We start from the raw sequence: 17,792 nt of genomic DNA on the forward strand, positions 1-17,792 counted from the left end.
AGAGAGAAACAGAGAAACAGAGAGAGAGAGAGAAACAGAGAGAGAGAGAGAAACAGAGAGAGAGAGAGAAACAGAGAGAGAGAGAAACAGAGAGAGAGAGAAACAGAGACAAACAGAGAATGCAGGTATTATGGTTAAGGGAAATCTTGCCGTCTTCAGCTATCCTTAATGACAGATATAGAGAAGATGAAATTAGCCTCATAGTCTCTGAGATTGACAGGACTGCCAACAGTTACAAGCTATAGCAAGAGGAACCCCAACAAATACTGGGAAAAATACTAGGTTCACAATGAAGTCAGACAAACACTAAAAGAGGTTGTACAGCAAAGCTAAGGAATCTCCACTTATATTCAAAATGCAATTGGACAAGCCCTCACCAACGTGATGTGAATTGGCTGCAGAGCTAGTTGGACCAGATGACCTCCAAAGGTCCCTAAATTATTGCATGACTACAATTCTATTCTGGTTCATCTCTTTTAGAAAAGAAGAATTGCTGAAATTAATCCAAGGATATTTCTCAAACAAAAATCTTTTATTTTAAATTATAATGCACTGACTATTTATAAAGCAAAAAAATATAACCGTAAGTTAGTACTCACCAAAGAGCTGGACAGGTGTAAACGGTATGGTCTGAGCAAGTCTCATTAAGTTGTTTCTTTCAACAGCTGCAAACAACATAGATTTCACTACTATACTGAAGAAATAACAAGCTGGATGAGTTTCAAAAACATCTGGCAGCACTTTACTGTAGTGTATAAAGATAAGGAGGCTCCAGTGTGATCCTGTGTCAGACCTGATCACCATTCTACCCAGCTAACAACTCCCCTTTGCACACCCATGGTATCTCACAAGCGTCAGCTGCCACTCTCCCATTCATTGATTCCCTCCTTCCAAGGAAACAGGCTTTCTGGGACAAACCCCTTGCACCTTGGCTAGAAGAACTGCTTCTGCTAATGCTTCAACCTCCTCCTTTCCTCAAGGGCTGCCACTGTATCCTGCTGCCAGCTCTAATGCAGCAACTTTCACACAGCGCCAATGAAACGTATTGGCCCCAGTTGCCCTCACTGCCTGTCTCGTCAGGCTCAGAAGCACCTGGGGAACTAACCAAGGCATCACACAAAAATCCAAGCTTGCCCTGCACAGAGCACTCTGTCTTGATCTGGGCTCCTCGACAAACAACATCAGTAACACTACTATATCTCCCTAACTGGCATCTTATTTCTCAGGCAAACACCTTCAAAACTTCAGAGTGACAACTAAGTATTTATGGATTTGTCCTCACAATGACTTAGTTATCAGGAAGGGGGAGAGAAGTGTGAAGTAAGCCACAAAGAAGGTAGACTACAACAAAGAGGCACAGGATGCTACAGCGCTGACTGCCTGTTTTCTCTATTCAATGGCTGAAGACAAAACCAGTGTCCAAAGCAGAGAGCAAAGCACAGTAGAGCTGTGTTTCTCTGCAGAGCAACCAAAAACCCCTGATGGCAGACTTCTAGAGGTTGAACATCATCTGTCCTAAAAATACTTCTCTAAGCAGATGAGAGATTATTTAGCCCAGAAGGAGAGAGCAAAGTGGACCCATAACATGTCAACCCATGAATTAGGGTCCTCATTTGAGAAGATCTGCATTTCAGACTACACGTCAAGGCTTGTTTACATATTACAAATTCAACAGGCATTGATGAACATGCCTGAACAGTTTAGAGCATGGACTGGAAATCAAGGTCCTCCCTTGATGCCTCACTAGGAACATGCTCTAGTGATGAAATTAGGGCATAGCAGGGATAAGGATGTGAACATGGGAGCTGCCAGACCTTTGCCAGCTGTCAGACCGTGCCAGAACTCACTCCAGAGCCTCAACAAGGCAACACGACGCAGGCTTGCATCAGCTGCGGATCTTAGGTCAAAACTCAAGTTGTTCTGGGTGTGCAAAGAGGCAGACTATATTTGCCTGCACAACCTGATAGCAAAAATAATGCATGAACAGTGTTTGGTGCAGGATTTTGGTATCAAACTTTTGGGCTTAGTTGGCTCAATTCTATCCCGATCTTCCTAAGGAAAGAAAAACTACACTGGAAACCTCTCAAGATGTTTGTTAACTCATAATGGAAACCAGTCTCATCTGTGCTAAAAAGTCTTACCTAATCTCAAATAGCATGCCTGTCGAGAGTCAAATAAATCACTACAACAATGCCATGATGTCAGAGAAATTACTCCTGTACACTGATTACAAACCAGGTGGTGTTATTCCCAGTGAAAATCACGCAGTTTTTTGAACTTCAGGAGGCTGCTAATTCTCCTGATCTATCCTAGGCTTCCCTTAAAAGGAGGCCAAATCCTGTGGGCAACAGAGACATCTACTGACGAGCTCAATTCACTTCTCCTCCGGGAAAAACCAAAATCCAAGCCTCACAGGAATAACGTGTTCATACTCTATTCAAAAAAAAAACCAAAAAAACAAAACAAACAAACCAGGACTGCAGGCCATTAGCATTCAGATGATTTATTCCCTGCCAGATTTCCAGGAGTTCATAGGTATATAAACGCAGATTAAGTAGTACAAGGCCAATTAACTGAAGAAACCAATTCCAGAAAGTACAAAGGGGGATGTGGGAGGTGTGAGGGGAAGTGACAGCTATAAACAAATGTGCCTCTTCTGCTGCCCCGTTCATTGTTTTCACTCGTATTTTGGAAGTGATTATCTACATTCTGCTCTGGATTTGCCAGCTATACCCGGAATGGAGCAATTAGCAGCAAGAAAATAATTCCTACTTTCCTCACTGGAGTGTTAGTCTTAAATTAATATAGAACCTTCTTAGCAGTGGGCAATTGTGCAACTCTTCAAAATCACAGAGGATGACAAGGGAAGAACTAATGCTCTTATTAATTTGTTTTGAGTAATTACTCAGCTATCATCCCAGTGATTCCTGCCTTACCTGAGTAGTGATGATGCAGATCTTGAGATGTTTTCAAGCAGGTGAAGATATCTGAAATAATGTTTAAAGGATCATTACATTAATTATTATAGCAGAAATAAATACATGATTTTTTAATTCCTTCCACCCCACTACCCCAGCATTCTAAAAAGGAGAATTACTAATAGGCTTTAACTATATTATAATGTACAGTATATTGGCATATTTTAGTCACCCATGTAATATAGCCAGATAACTTATTCAGGGAAATGGTGGGAAACTTATTATATTAACCTCAAGGACGTGTAGCTTCTCTAGGTCAACTACACCTCTGAGATTTTAAAAGCACTTTGGTGTCCATCATGCCTCACAGCATCCCAAAGGCATGATTTTTCCAACTCCATCCTCAGCCATTAAGCATTCCGTTAACTATAGTATTACACAGAAGTTATAATAATACTGTCCCATTAACCCACAGCATCTAAAATGCTATTAAAATATAGATTGACAAACAGTTTCTGTGGCTACATATTTAACAGGCACAGGCAGATAAAATCGGGTTTATTTTACAAACCTTTGTTTTATAAAAAAACTTCTTAATGAAGCCAAGATTAGTAAACACATTTCCATTAATTAGATGAAATCACTTTGTTCTGTTGAAAAACAATCCTTCAAATTGCCAGATTTCAGAAAATGCGTATACTGTACTACTATTAAATCTGAAAAGTGAGATAATCAAAACTGAATCTTCAGCAAAATATTTGAATATTACACTCTTCTTCTTGGTGTATTTTATTTGCTTATATTCCCTTTTCTAGCAAAAGAGATGTTAAATAAAAAACATAAATACATGTTGGAAGAAGGGCCAGCATTTCCAAAGTGCCCTTAGTGATTCAAGTCCCCTTTTGCTCTCTTTCTTGCTGGACCCAAATAGTTTTGTTGCATTTTATATATTGTAAACCAACAAATATGAAAAGGGGAATGGGGACTAAGTAATTCCTTTTGAGGATGGTAAAACTGGATTTTAATCAAAGTAATGCTGAGCTCTAGAGAGTAGCTTCATGGTTGCAGCAGTGTGCTTCAGCACTGCAGCATTTTGTGCACAGCCAGACCCAGAAAGAGCAGTGCTTGAACGGAAGGCAAGCCTAAGAGCGACTCATTTCTGCATCACAGTTAGCCTCAAAAAGAGACAGATGCCCAGCTGCTCAGCCTCTTACAGCTACATGGCATGTCAGGAAAACTGGAAGATAGACTAAAAGGCAACAAATACAAGTGAAGTTAACTACCGCTCTGCTTTTTGTGGAACAAAGTAATTCCTTGCTATAACCTTAAACTTCTTCACCGGCCATTTCATAATAAATTCAATCCACTGATTTCATCATTTCAGGGAAAAGGCACAAAGAGAGGAATTACACCAAACTGCAACTTGAAAAATCAATCATACATTAAAAATTTTATATCCTCAGGTATAAATCCTGCTTTAACTCAAGAGATCTTGTAGACTGACAGGGATGAAAGCAGCACCATCATCTTAAAGAGTTTCTTCCTGCTTGTGTTGGTTTAAGCCCTGCCAGGACCAGAGACCACGTTGCCGTTGTCCCTCCCCCACCCTCGGACACAAGTAGGGCACAAACCCTGGGTTAAATAAGAAGAAATTTAATACAACAGTGTGATAAACAATCTGAACAACAACAGTAGCAATGATAACAATAATAAACAGTAATAACAGTAAACAAGACAAAAGATATACAGAGAAATACTGCAATGGTTACGGACAGCCTGCCATGTGCTCCCCTGTCACCAAAGCCACAAAGGAAAATGTTCCCACGCTCCTGTGCCGGACCTGACATCAGCATGGTGTGAATAACCTGGCTGGAGATCCCTTCCCCCTCTCTGCTGGGGAAACTTAACCCTATCCTAGCTCAACCAGGACACTGCTGAAAAGGACAACAGTACTGGGCAGACTAGAGTAAAAATAGATCTTTTAAGATTTTGCACTTATCATGAGAAAAACATGTCCTTACAAAAGAAAATCTTTCATTTTAAAGTACAAATTAGTAACTAACGTATGAAACAATAGCTGAACATTTTCCTATAACCTTCAACTATAGTAAATTAACTTCCTTTTGGATTTTGTACTTCAGAATTGTCAGATTTGTAGAGAGGAATTAAAATGAGTGACAAGCAACCAAAAACTTACTATCAGTTTCCTCTGAAGCTCTCAACCTGTTTAAAAGCAAACATTTAATATTTTATTCCAAAATTTCTGTCATTAAGCTAACACTAGTACATATAAAGAGATGTGATCTATGTGAAGGCATACTCACAAAGGTTTGATTAGCAGTCATAAAACAAAGTAACCCTCGGTGCAACTTTGTTCATTGCAACAATCAGCAAATAATCTTCAGCTAATGAATACCCACATTTTTCTGCACGCTTCTTTCTCTACTTTATCTTGAGCTGCTCTTACAATTCTGCATTGCTGTTCATATAATTTACACTGCAATAACAGTATCAGCTAAAGACCACTTCAATCACATACACAATTGTTCATTTTTCAATCAACGCTGAGATGAATTCAGAGCTACATACAACATTACCGTTGCTTGCACAAAGACAAAACTTTTTAAACTGATGGTCCTTTGGATTAGTAAGGCTGCAGAAAGACTATAGCATCAGCATTAACATTAAAGCAGTCTTTGTTACAGAAGACAGTAGATGTGATTCACCTCACAGACCAGAGAGATCCCATTGAAGACAACAAACTAAATGACAGAATCAGGCCACTTAATGACCTGCAAGTCCTGCTGGTAAGTATGCAGTTTTCCCACTGCCTATAAATGACTGGGTTTAAAAAAAAAAACAAAAAACAAAACAAAACAAAACAAAACAAAACAAAAACAAACAAACAAACAAAAAAAACCCCACAGGATGGGTAAAAACCACAACATATTCCTCCTCTTCACATGGTGTAATCACAGGGGTTGTGAAAGTGTTCTAGTGTCTTTTATTTATTACATCCACAGTGTTACTGTGATGTACAAAAGAAACTGATGAACATAAAGAAAAAGAACATAGAGACAGCACTGCATGTGGAAAAAATAATGCCAATATTAAGATAATGATCAATCAAGCAGGAAAAAACATGCAAAAAAATTGAAACCACTTTTGAAATCAGCATACTCTCACTAAATACAATCAAAGCTTAGTAACTATTGAAAACTATTAAGAAAACCAAGCGAAATATTTTGTAAATGTGCAGACTCAGTACAAAAGAGATTAATCAGAGAATGAGAGAAGCTTTAAGAAGTTGCTAGTATTTTAATTATTCAAAAGGGAAACATGCAGTTTGTACAGAAAAAGCAAATACAACTTGCATGTTAACTAGATCAGAATAATGGCTAGTTAAAGATGCTATAGTGATCTCACTGATTGAATTAGAAAATCGGATTACTGTTAGAAGAGGTGTCTATTCCACGTAAAATTATATAGTTGTTGAATCACATAACAGTTTGGATTGGAAGGGACTTTGAAGATGATCTATTTCCAATCCCCTGCCATGCGCAGGGACACCTTCCACTAGCCCAGGTTGCTCAAATCCCCGTCCAGTCTGGCCTTGAACACTGCCAGGGAGGGGGCAGCCACAGCTGCTCTGGAGGACTGCTTCCAGTGCCTCACCATCCTCACAGGAAATAATTTCTTCCTCATCTAGTCTAAATCTACTCTCTTTCAGTTTAAAACCATTACCTTTCGTTCTATCACTACACTTCCTGATCAAGAGTCCCTCCCCATCTTTCTTGTGGACCCCTTTAAATACTGGAAGGCCACTACAAGGCCTCCCTGGAGCCTTCTCTTCTCTGGGCTGAACAACCCCAGCTCTCTCAGCCTGTCCCAATAAGGGAGGGGCTCCAGCCCCCTGATCATCTCTGTGGCCTTTCTTGGGACCTGCTTCAACAGGTCCATGTCCTTCTTGTGATGGGGGCCCCGCAGCTGGGCACAGTACTGCAGGTGGGGTCTCATGAGTGGAGTAGAGGGGGAGAATCCCCTCCCTCAACCTGCTGGCCACACTTCTCTTCATGCAGCCCAGGATACAGTTGGCTTTTTGGGCTGTGAGCTCACATTGCTGGCTCATACTCAATTTTCCATCCACCAGTACCCCCAAGTCCTTCTCCTCAGGGCTGCTCCCAATCCACTCCTCAGCCAGCCTGTATTTGTGCTTGGGATTGCCTTGATCCATGTGCAGGACCTTACACTTGGCCTTGTTCAACTTCATGAGGTTTGCACTTCAAATTATACAATTTGTTTAAATGAATCACCATTAATAAGGCTTCATTTAAAGAAACTTAAACATACTGAATTGCCTTAACTCTCCATGTCACATAAATTTCTCATCCTAATTATACTGCAGAACTGAAGTGGAATCCTGCAGAAGTATAGTAGAATAGATAGTATAGTAATAGAAAGTATAGTAGATAGTAGAATATCACATATAGTTTCTAAAATATGTGATTAATATCTTTATATAACAATAATACATACAAGGTGTTCCTGTTCAGATTACTTTTCTTGGTTCCAAATATGCTATTACTCAAATCCTGTGAAAAAAAAATAGATACTTTTACTGGTAAAATCTGCACATCACTGTCGGTATATACACTGCACAAATCAAAAGCATACAATCTTGAAAACACTTACTGATATATTTATTGTTAGCATGGATAGTGACACTAACAGGCACGTGAATCACAGCATTGCCACACCTACACTAAAATGGAACTAATTTGCTCATATTACAGTTTTCCATGCTGTTCCCATACATTTGAATAAAGCACTCACACACTTATGTATATCTCCATACACTCACAAAAGCATGTTAAAGGTCTTCTAGGATGGACAGTATTACTCTCTTTATACTGGAAAATTCCAATTTAGGGACAGGCTTTACAGTTGTTGAAAATAAAATGCACCCTAAACCTCTATAACAGAAGGTAATATACTGAGCAGCTTTCCAGTGATATTTAGATCACATATTTTCCAGGTCTTATAGTTAAGTGAGTATTCAAATAGTCTTTTAAACATTCAGCCATATTAGGGAAAATTGGGCCAGCTAGGTCCTCCTCATGTACTAGTCAGAAATGGGATTATTCTTCTGAATAGTATCCAGGCAAATTTCAATTCTCAACAGAAACAGTCTCCCCTAAAAAAGTCCAAATTAACTAAAATTCAGCTTTGAATATTAAACTCAGCATTTTTTTATGTCACTCATTTTCACCTCATGGCTTGCTTTGCAGATGAAAATATCTTTAACAAAATGAAAACCATCCTACAGACACCCTTGCTTTGCTCTCTGCTACCCATCAGGAGGGATTTCTGAACCACTGGTGTTCAATGGATAAACCTGAGAAGCAGCACTTTAAGAAAAATACATTTTTTAAAAAATATATCATATTCCAAGCAGAACAGTTGGATGCAGCAGCACTGTTACATCTCAGCAATATATATAAAATCTCATAACCCAGACAGGATTTAAGGAGAGGCATAGCAACTAAGTGGGTACTGGAGACTCTATCTTGAAAGAATAAATAATTTGAAGTTGGTGTTCCAGAAGCAACTAGTTTCAGCCTAACGCCAATCCTACTGTAATCAGTGGAATTATAAGAGCTTATAAAACCCCACCCTTGAGTTTTACCCATATTTAAGACATCTTAATATGAGTTTTGAAGCATCAGATTACTAGGTCCCTTCACAAAGTTTTTCCTGACTGTACCTTTATTTTTCTTGTCTGACCCTGTGTTTCACATTTCAAAGAGTTATTCATTTAGACTCCAAGCTCAGGTTTTATGAAATACTAAATCAGTAAATTTATTTCTATTTCTCTCTCACTCTCCACTCTTTCATACAAAACCTGCCATTTTTAAAATTTAGATTCAAGCTCCCTTCCCAGTATTTGGGATTCAAATTCTACAGCACTCAGAAAAACAGATCTGAAAATTCCAAGTTTATTTTTAATCCTTAAAAAAAAAAAGGCAACTGATAGCACTTACAGTGAAAAATAAGGTAGGCTGTTAAAGATCACCATTTTAATAATCAAGAGGGATGTAAGTAAAACAGGCAAGGAAGCGTGCTTTTGAAAAAGGAAGAGGAAGGGATTATTTCACAGTTCCTTAATTTATTCTTTGTTGATTTCCTTTCATACCTCTGAGATAGCCCTATGCAATGTTGTGACACATTTTCTTCCATTAGCTACAACATTTTAAAACAGATAGAAGTTTCTACAATCCAGATTCCTGCCCTGTCTTCAGGAAATATAAATTGGTCTGGCTCCATCAAAGTCAATGAGTATATGTTGATTATGTAGGCAGAGGACCTTTAAATTATGGAGCTGCAAATTAATTCTGATAAATAATAAGATACAGTGTTTATAAGTCAGTGATTAAGAAATCTAAGCTTGGCAATTATTATCAATATTTAACTCTCACTTTGCAAGAAATAACTACCTCTATGTGATTAAGAGCTAAGTAGCTAACCTTCCAAAATTTACTCCACTCTGTTAACTAATTCTGTCCACAAGTTCAAGACCAAGCCGTGTGCTCACTCACTGCCTAATGAAACATCAACACACATCATTTCTGACAGACTTCTTCATACTCAGAACAACTCCGTGGTTCAATAATTTAACAACCTACTTCAATAATCTTAATAGAATGTTAACAGATGTTAAATTATTCACTTACTCAAGGCATGCACTCTGCCATCAGACAACAGAGTTCCTCACCTCTCAAGAGGTATTTCATGACAAAGAACCTATAGTGGCAAGTCCAGGGACCTCGTAGAGTTACTCTGGGCTCACCCCAGCCAAAACTATGGACTAGGATGTGTAATCTTAGGTCTTACCTCTCGAGAATGCCTCAGGTAATCACAGAATGGTATCGTATGCCTACCGATGTCTTGGTTTTTCATTTTCTGGTGCATGTAACTGAGATGTTCCAAACCTAGCCAAAAGAGCAGGTGTCAGCTATTTCCAGAATGTAAGTAAACAGCTCTACTGCTACAAACCAAACACCTAAGCAGTGCTATAAAATAAACACCTATATAACATGTTGCCCCAGCAAACACATAATGGGCTATAAAAACAATAACAGAATTTCACAAGATTAAAACAGTCTGTTTCCATTCTCTGTCAGCAGATTTTAGAGAAGCACAGCCCTTCTCAGACCATGCCGTGCTGAGTCACAGCATTCCCTGGTGCTTCTCCCAGCAGCTTGGAGGATAAAGCCAGTAAGCAGCTTCATAGCAAAGCAGAAAGATAAGATGAACTATGCAAAGGATTTCTGAAAATGAAAGAGCTCTAGAATTACTAAGAGTAAGAATACCATTCTCTTTTCACTCCAATAGAGACGATACAGAATTCATTTATTCCCTTTGGAGGATGTGTTTCTGAGCAATGAATAACGCATTCAGAGAATCTGCCAGCAGATACAGTATTGCAGCACTGCCTGTGAGTGTAAATGCCCTGAGAAATTCACAAGAGAGTTTATTTTTGCAATTAGCCAGGATGCCACTTTAGAAGACAACTCAGGAGAGGAGACACGGATATCATCCTCCTCGTTTCCCATTTATTCATGAGGATTAGTACTTTGCTATTTTCCATGAGACAGGAAGCACTCTCAGACAGATTTAACTGACTTTCTATCCAACCTATGTCCCTTTTAACTCTGCAGTGATGCAGCAAATAATCAAGTTGTGTGTGCCTGCAACCTAAGTCTAATTCTGTAAAAATTATATCATGAGGTGAAAGTGGTGGATGACACTCTGTGAATTTTTATTTACTGCTTATTTTTAAAAGCTGTTCTGAATTTCACCATCTGCAAAATATCACATACTTAGCTGACTGAAATTAGACACAGTGAGCCAGTTCTTGCTGTGTTTGTCTTGCTCATCCCAGACATTGATCTCTGCAGGCTCTGAGCTCACTTGGGTGTTCTGAGGACAATCATCCACTCTAATCACCTGGAAAGACACAGACAAAATGACACTCGATTTATAGGATGGCTAGCACCTCTGCAGTTCCCCTGACATCCTATGATGTTGCCTTTCGGAGAATCACTGAAATACCAATGACTGAACTCTCTCCCAACTGAGAAACAGATTTTCCAATTTTTGTTAGATGTTACAGAAGACACATTGCTTGTGTCTAGTAAATACTACTGATGAAAGATCTAGCACTGCAGCTTTTTAAAAGAAAGTTTGAAATACCTTCAGAGATATTAGGTTTCTAAGTTCAAGTCTAGGATGTGTTGCTGACCTGAGTATCTTATGTAAACAAATCAGTCTACAGCTTTCATCCCACTAAACAGAAACAACTCTTTCCAGCTGACAAAGATCCTAGGAATCTCTTTATAACTTCATAAATAGATTTTTATATATGTACCTACACATATAGTTACAAAAGTTGTCTCATATATATGAGACAATCAATATAATGTCTGCAATGTGCTAAACGTTTGATGGATGCAGAGAAAAGACTGTGAGACTCTTGTAGGCAGGAGATTTGCTTGTTTACAGTTGCACACCACCTGGATATGGCTCACCACTCCATCAGTCTATCCTAGATTATATGAAGCCTCCCCAGGTCTTCCTGCCAGCTAAAGTGCAAGAACTGATTCCTTTCTGTGTAAAATCAGTAACACCCCTGGTATACTATCTAGCAAAGTCCATAGACTTCAACACATTCAAAACTGAAATCCCACACATCAGAACAAAACGTAAATTAGACCAAAGCCAGACACACAAAAAAGATGCCCCAATTTGTGTGCAGCATTTTAAATGTATACATTCTCACTAAGCCACATTGCAGAACTGCTCTTAATGAATGAGAAAGACAACTATGGGATATATGATTCTCTTGCATCTGCACATACCGGCACCTGAAGGGGTTTTTGATTCTTCTTTCCTCTCCCAGACTTTCTGTCTCTGTTTTGTGAGTTTGCTTTTGTTGCCTCACTGTCGTGTAGCTCAGTGGATGGTAAAGACTCTGTGGGAAAGAGTCAAAAAACATCATTATGCTACAGAGTTTTTGTTTACTAAGAGAAGATCTGGTAAGACTGAGAGTTGGCAGATCTCCAACGTAAACTGAGAAAGACTTGTGACACCCAAAGCTAATACTCATGCAGTTTAGTGCAAAGATGTGCACCATCACAAGATATAAGCCAACAAACATTATTCATCATCTCATACTCTTTGTACTTAGAACTGGATCTGTTATATTTTAGCTGTTGGTAAGCAAACTTGGTGGTGGACAGGGAGGGTTTTAAACTGGCTATAAAAATGTATACCTCTTCATTCTCCATGCATCCATCTGACCTATGATACTGCTAATGTATCTCTTAGGGATTGTGCAATTTCTTTGGGCTCCTGCAACTCTTGCATTGCATCCCCAGTGCAGGAGACTTCCATAGAGCAATCACAGTCCCTCTGTTACCCCAGCTGTGTAATCACATCCATAGGGATCTGGTGAGATGAGAAGAATCAGGGTGGCTGACACACAGGTGTGGTACAGCTTGAATAGCAGGCACGCTTCAGAAATTCCCTACAGCAGTTAGCACAAAGAAAGTGAAGGAGTAACTCTGGACTCTCCACTGCTACTTTCAACTGGAGCTAATACATCCTGGGTGCAAAAGAAATATTTTTATAATGTCTTGGGCTCACCAGTAAAAAATACTCTACAGGTGTAACGTTTTATAATTACCCCCTACGGCCTTGAAGCTTTTCCCTCTTTTCTCTTTCTTAGAGGACTGTAAGCTGTTGTTCCTGCAGAAACCCCAGTCCCTCCAGAGTGGGCTGATCCAGAAGGAGGTGCTGCGTTTCAGTTTGCTCCGAGAGATGATGCTGCTGTGACGTGACCTGTCAGAGCTGTAGGAGGACTTTGATTCTTCTATATGCACATGCTCGGGAGGACTAACTGTGCAATTGCAGTCACTGTTATTGGTGGAATGTATGCATAGGGACACCTTCCTTGATTCTGAGCCAAAAAGACCTTTTTCATCACCTTCAGAGAATCCCCAGTTGACATAACCACCTTCAGTTTCTTCTCTCTCATTGCAGGAGGATGTTGCACTCCCTTCAATACCTAGCGATGACTGGAGACCAAGAGCAGCCTCTATGGGATTAGTCTTTTGTGATGGCAAATTAATAACAAAGTCTCTCTTCCTCCACTGATAATCTTCTGGCTCCTTTCCAACGAGACTGACATTCCCCAAGTTTTGCTTCACCGCAATGCTACTTTGCAGTTCATCTCTGAACACATTGTCCCTCTTCTTGGCAGGAGTGCTCAAAAAGGACAAATTTAAAGTGACATCCTCAGAGAAAGACCCTCCCTGATGGTCAGGAGGCACCAGCAAAAATTGTCCATATCTAGGGGTTGACTTAGTCTCAGAGGATACTCCCGAAGTGAGTGTGTCACTTTCTATTTCTATTTTTCGAGAGCTGTCTTCTACCACCTTGCTACTCTCGGTCCTCAATACATGATCTTTGCACTCTGATGGCCACTGACTCCTTACTAAGCTCCGTAAGAGGGAGGGGGGCATGCTGTAATAGTGGTATTTCTTGTCATACAAACACTCCAGGCTGCTCAAGGTCTTGGAATAGAGCACATTGCTCCAGCTATGGGGCAGCTTCTTATCAGTTCGATGTTTTGTGTCAGCCAGTAAGGCTTCTTTCACTTGCAAGGTGTCTACAGCTGAAAGCACTTTCAGGATGTCCACTGTCAAGGCAGACAGGTCTTGCAAATGTCCTAGCTGGCTGTCCAGGGAGAGTAAAGACTCCTTGATATAAAAGACCTTCTCATGTACTTCTTTAAGCTGTAGAAACATTTCCTCCACTCTAGGTGGAAAAAAAAAAAAAATTAAAATACCAAAACACAGATCTTTACTTCTATTTGCCAGATGATGAAGGAAGCCATTAACACATTCCAAACAGTCAGTGTCTCAAACAGCCATTTTGGTTTTTTAATGGTGACTTTCATTCCCATGAATATCTATATTTGACAAAACCCATCCATACTTACAACATGTCATTCAGATTACCGGGCCAACAGCCAGCAACTTTTACAGAAACAGGCTTTTTGCTAAAGGAGTATTTATTTTAAAAACTGCTGTTTTCCTAGTAATGTCTATTCCTTGCCATAGAACTATTAAACCATGGACAGCAGGACACAGCTTTAGAAATGTTGTATTGGCTATTGCTATAAATGTGAAATACTGTAGAGTATACTTCTTGTCAGCCAGTCATCCTCCATTTCAACATTTCTCTTGCAATTATGAGAAGGACAAGACTTACACAAATCTAGAGACATTCTTGCATTTCTTAAATATTGGAGACTGATGGGAAAAGGGTCTTCCCCAAGGACCTATCTGATCTCTGGGAACAGGTTCTTTATGTCTGATGCCATCAGTAATCTTCAGGTAAAATTCAAACTGTCCAAAAAGCAAAGCCTTTTTTTACGGTCTTCAAATCCCCAGTGAACAGTGCAAGAACTTATTGGCCTGGAAAATCATTATCTTCATATTTCCTGAGGATACTCTCTCTGATGTCTATCACTAAGACAATGATAAACTAGCTTCAGGCAATATGGAAGTTGCTCCTTTCTTCTGTCACTGAGTAACTAAAAGATGTAGTATTTAACAAATACCTGAATAAAATCAAAGAGCAGTGTTCCAAAATATTTTATTAATCTAATTTATTGTATTAATGTTATGCAATGCTGTCAAGTGTGTTTCACCTTAGCACTCAGAAAAAAATTCCTATCCAGATCTGTATTTACCCACTAAAGGAAATCTTGCTGTAATCAATTCTATAGTTTTTGAACAAAGCTACTTATTTTATTTCTTTTACAGAGGACATTCATTTTGCTTGTGTGTAGGTTTTTTTAGTATGCAGAAAATAAGATTATGAACAGGCAAAGATTAAGAAGCTATCTTTCTCTAGCCAGAACAAATTTATTAGATGAGATCAGTATTGGCATTCAGTAAGACTTTTTATAGTGCTTACTTTCTTTAACACTTCCTATTAAACTTAATGGCACCTTTGCCATTGATTTCAATAGAAAGCTAAATTAGGCCAATACTGAGAGTTTTAAAATCCCTCTGAGAGTTATGTATAGACATTTTTCAAACCAAGACACTACATTTCAGATAATGCTACAATGGTTATATTGTTATTTCTGTAAACACCAGTTGTACTCAATCACAAGTAACATTCTTACAGCATTCCTACACCACTAAGCCTCTAAAAAAACATATGCATTGTATGCTCTACTCTGGCATGTTTTCGTGGTGCTACCTGGTCTGCAAAAGCAAAACTGAGCAACACCTTACTGTACCCCTCTAACAACCTGCACACCTCTGGGGATGCAATTCTGCCAGCAAGGCTTCCCAGCCAGGCCTGCCATGCAGTTCAGATATATTACATTTCCAACAAATTAGCAAGGCATTGCATGTTATTGTTCCTCATGTTCACAGTGGCCATAATCTGTTGAAAAGCATTAGTTTATCAAAGTCTTTTTATATGACAAATGTATACAAAGAGCACGAATGTGTTGCAAAACAACCTTTCTGTTGTCAGACGGATCCTTTCACTGTCACTGGAACTCAGGCTTTCATTCTTCTCATGAAAATACTTTTCCACACACTGTTCCTCAAAGTCATGGAGCTTCTTTAACTCCTCGTCACTCAGGTACAGCTCTGAACAAAGGAGGTAGGTATCGATATAAAGAATGCTGACAAATGCAACTGTTTATACACATCCACGAGAAAAAAGAAAACAGGTCTTCTCCCCCTCCCTTGACAAGAATGAATCACACCTAACTGCATGAATTTGGGCTCCTGTATAAAGACTCAACATGCCAAATACATCTAAACATGTTTTTTATCTTTCCATAGACAAGGAGTAAAAACACACTGACAACAATTCAGGTGCACTCTCTTTTAAAGCCTTAAAATTACATACCCAAGTGGCTGCTCACAAAGACATCTTCCTCCAAATTTCTTCCTGCATTTTGTTATACATCTATGACTCACAAGACTTAGATATAGATATGTAAGATTTACAAAAATTTCATTGTAATTTGGTCCAGGCATTCATTTAGGGCTAGTCACCTGTAACAATTACAGCCCACTCAGGTAGTCAAAGCTATTTTTTTCATTTAATTGCTTCACATGTTCGTATGTAAACAACATTAAGCAAGATTACTGGGCAAAAAAGAACACATTCAAAAGCTTAAAGCTTCACATCTTGGGCCAATCATGATGATATTCTTCTAGCACACCAAGATTTCTGAGAGAACAGACCAGTTACAAGTCAGTATGAGGAAATACATTCAGTGGAAAGCTGCTTCTCTGATCCAAACTTCACATCTTCCAAGCTCCTTTCTCCTTTCTTTTTTACATACCAGAGTCTTCACTGTACTTGCTAGGGGTGTATCTGTGCCAAGTGGCCCAGCAGTGTCTGCTTCAAGGATGCAGTACTCGACTGCAACACACAGTTCTGCAGGGAAGCCATCCGCAGTGTTCTGGGGTCCCCCTCTCCAAATCAGACTTGATCACCTCCTAGGATCTTTACCCCCCCCTAACTCATCTGTTTTCTTGGCTCAAAGATTTTACTCTGTATCTTGGTATTTTCACTGATTTTCCACAGGATGGCACTGTATCCTCACTGCTAAAACCAGTTAATTATAAGCGCATCAAAAGTACAAGAAACTTACCAAGCAATGTATAGGCATATAAAAAAGGGACACAAAGGTACATGAAGAGAAAAGAAGTCTCTTTCTAAGGGAAGTTTAGTCAAGGCATAAGCCCTCCTCTTTCCAAGACTTTTAGATGTGGTAAGCAGTGTTTCAGTTCTCCTTGTGCCTAATGCACCTTACAAGTAAGACTCCATCTATTCTGTGCCAGTGATTTACACTATGCATGCATGTAACATAAGCAGTGGTATTTCAAAGGCAGGCAGATGTATCCAGTCATGATGGAGAAGCTGAGCCTTGGAGCAGCAGTAAAACAGAATTGATTAGTTAAGCCCATGTTTAGTTAAAAAACTCTGTAACCACCTGTGAGCATGCCAGGTATCTTCAAGGATTCATGTTCAGCAGCAAAAATCCTAAGTGAAGCATAACCCAGGCAGGGTTTGTTCACCTCTGTTATTAGGCATCAAGAGGTACGTTGCATCAAAAATGATGAGGCTGTATAATACTATGTGCCAATGTTCCCCAATGGTTTTTTAGATAAAATTATAGCCATCAGTCTCTTCTCCTCCCCATTTCCCTGCCTCACCCCACCAACGACCATCATCCCCATCCCAACATCTTGTGGTGCTCTCCCCACAATGGCTAGGGCTGCTCCTGGCAGAGCTGCAGAAGGTGGCAACAGTGGGACAGGCATCACCTTAAAGAGGCATTAGGATGGACCTTGGGATGGAGAAGCCCAGGTTGGGAGGGATGAAGGAGGTGGGACTGAGGTGCAGTGATGAGCCAGTTCACAAAGGGAAGGATGCACCGAGGAGGTGGGAGGCTCATACACTCTCTCTCTGCATCTGCCAGCACTGGATCTCCTCTGTCCTTGGTCTTTGTGGCTACATCCTCTGGACAATTAAAAAGGAACTGTTGGTCTTTTCAGGACAAATGTATAAAAATGTATACCTCCAGTATCATTTACTTTCTTTCAAAATAAGGATATTCATTCCTACAGAGTAAGTTGCTGTCAAACACAAAGCAAAGCATTTTCCTAGTCACTTTTTCCTACGTCAGCTCTCAGACAGGCAGGTTAAATTCAGTTTTGCAAATAAAAGCAGCCTCCTACCCAGAGAACCTTTTTTTTTTTTTTTTTT

At 39.5% G+C, this 17,792-nt stretch overlaps 1 protein-coding gene across 1 annotated transcript in view; it reads right to left on the reverse strand.

Moving 5' to 3' along the window:
* TRPM6 (transient receptor potential cation channel subfamily M member 6) overlaps window positions 1–17,792 on the reverse strand; it is a 76,949-nt gene that overhangs the window by 14,137 nt on the left and 45,020 nt on the right. Inside the window, exons 24-33 of the mRNA XM_026866238.1 lie at window positions 15,523–15,655; window positions 12,664–13,796; window positions 11,837–11,949; window positions 10,799–10,925; window positions 9,810–9,907; window positions 7,455–7,510; window positions 5,116–5,141; window positions 2,937–2,987; window positions 1,027–1,092; window positions 600–665 (exon numbers count right to left, since the gene is read on the reverse strand). Of these exons, the coding sequence (XP_026722039.1) occupies window positions 600–665; window positions 1,027–1,092; window positions 2,937–2,987; window positions 5,116–5,141; window positions 7,455–7,510; window positions 9,810–9,907; window positions 10,799–10,925; window positions 11,837–11,949; window positions 12,664–13,796; window positions 15,523–15,655 (1,869 nt within the window). The remainder of the gene's footprint in view (window positions 1–599; window positions 666–1,026; window positions 1,093–2,936; window positions 2,988–5,115; window positions 5,142–7,454; window positions 7,511–9,809; window positions 9,908–10,798; window positions 10,926–11,836; window positions 11,950–12,663; window positions 13,797–15,522; window positions 15,656–17,792) is intronic.

This window comes from Athene cunicularia (genome assembly GCF_003259725.1).
Source record: "Athene cunicularia isolate RWA chromosome Z unlocalized genomic scaffold, athCun1 chrZ_part2, whole genome shotgun sequence".
NCBI lineage: Eukaryota > Metazoa > Chordata > Aves > Strigiformes > Strigidae > Athene > Athene cunicularia.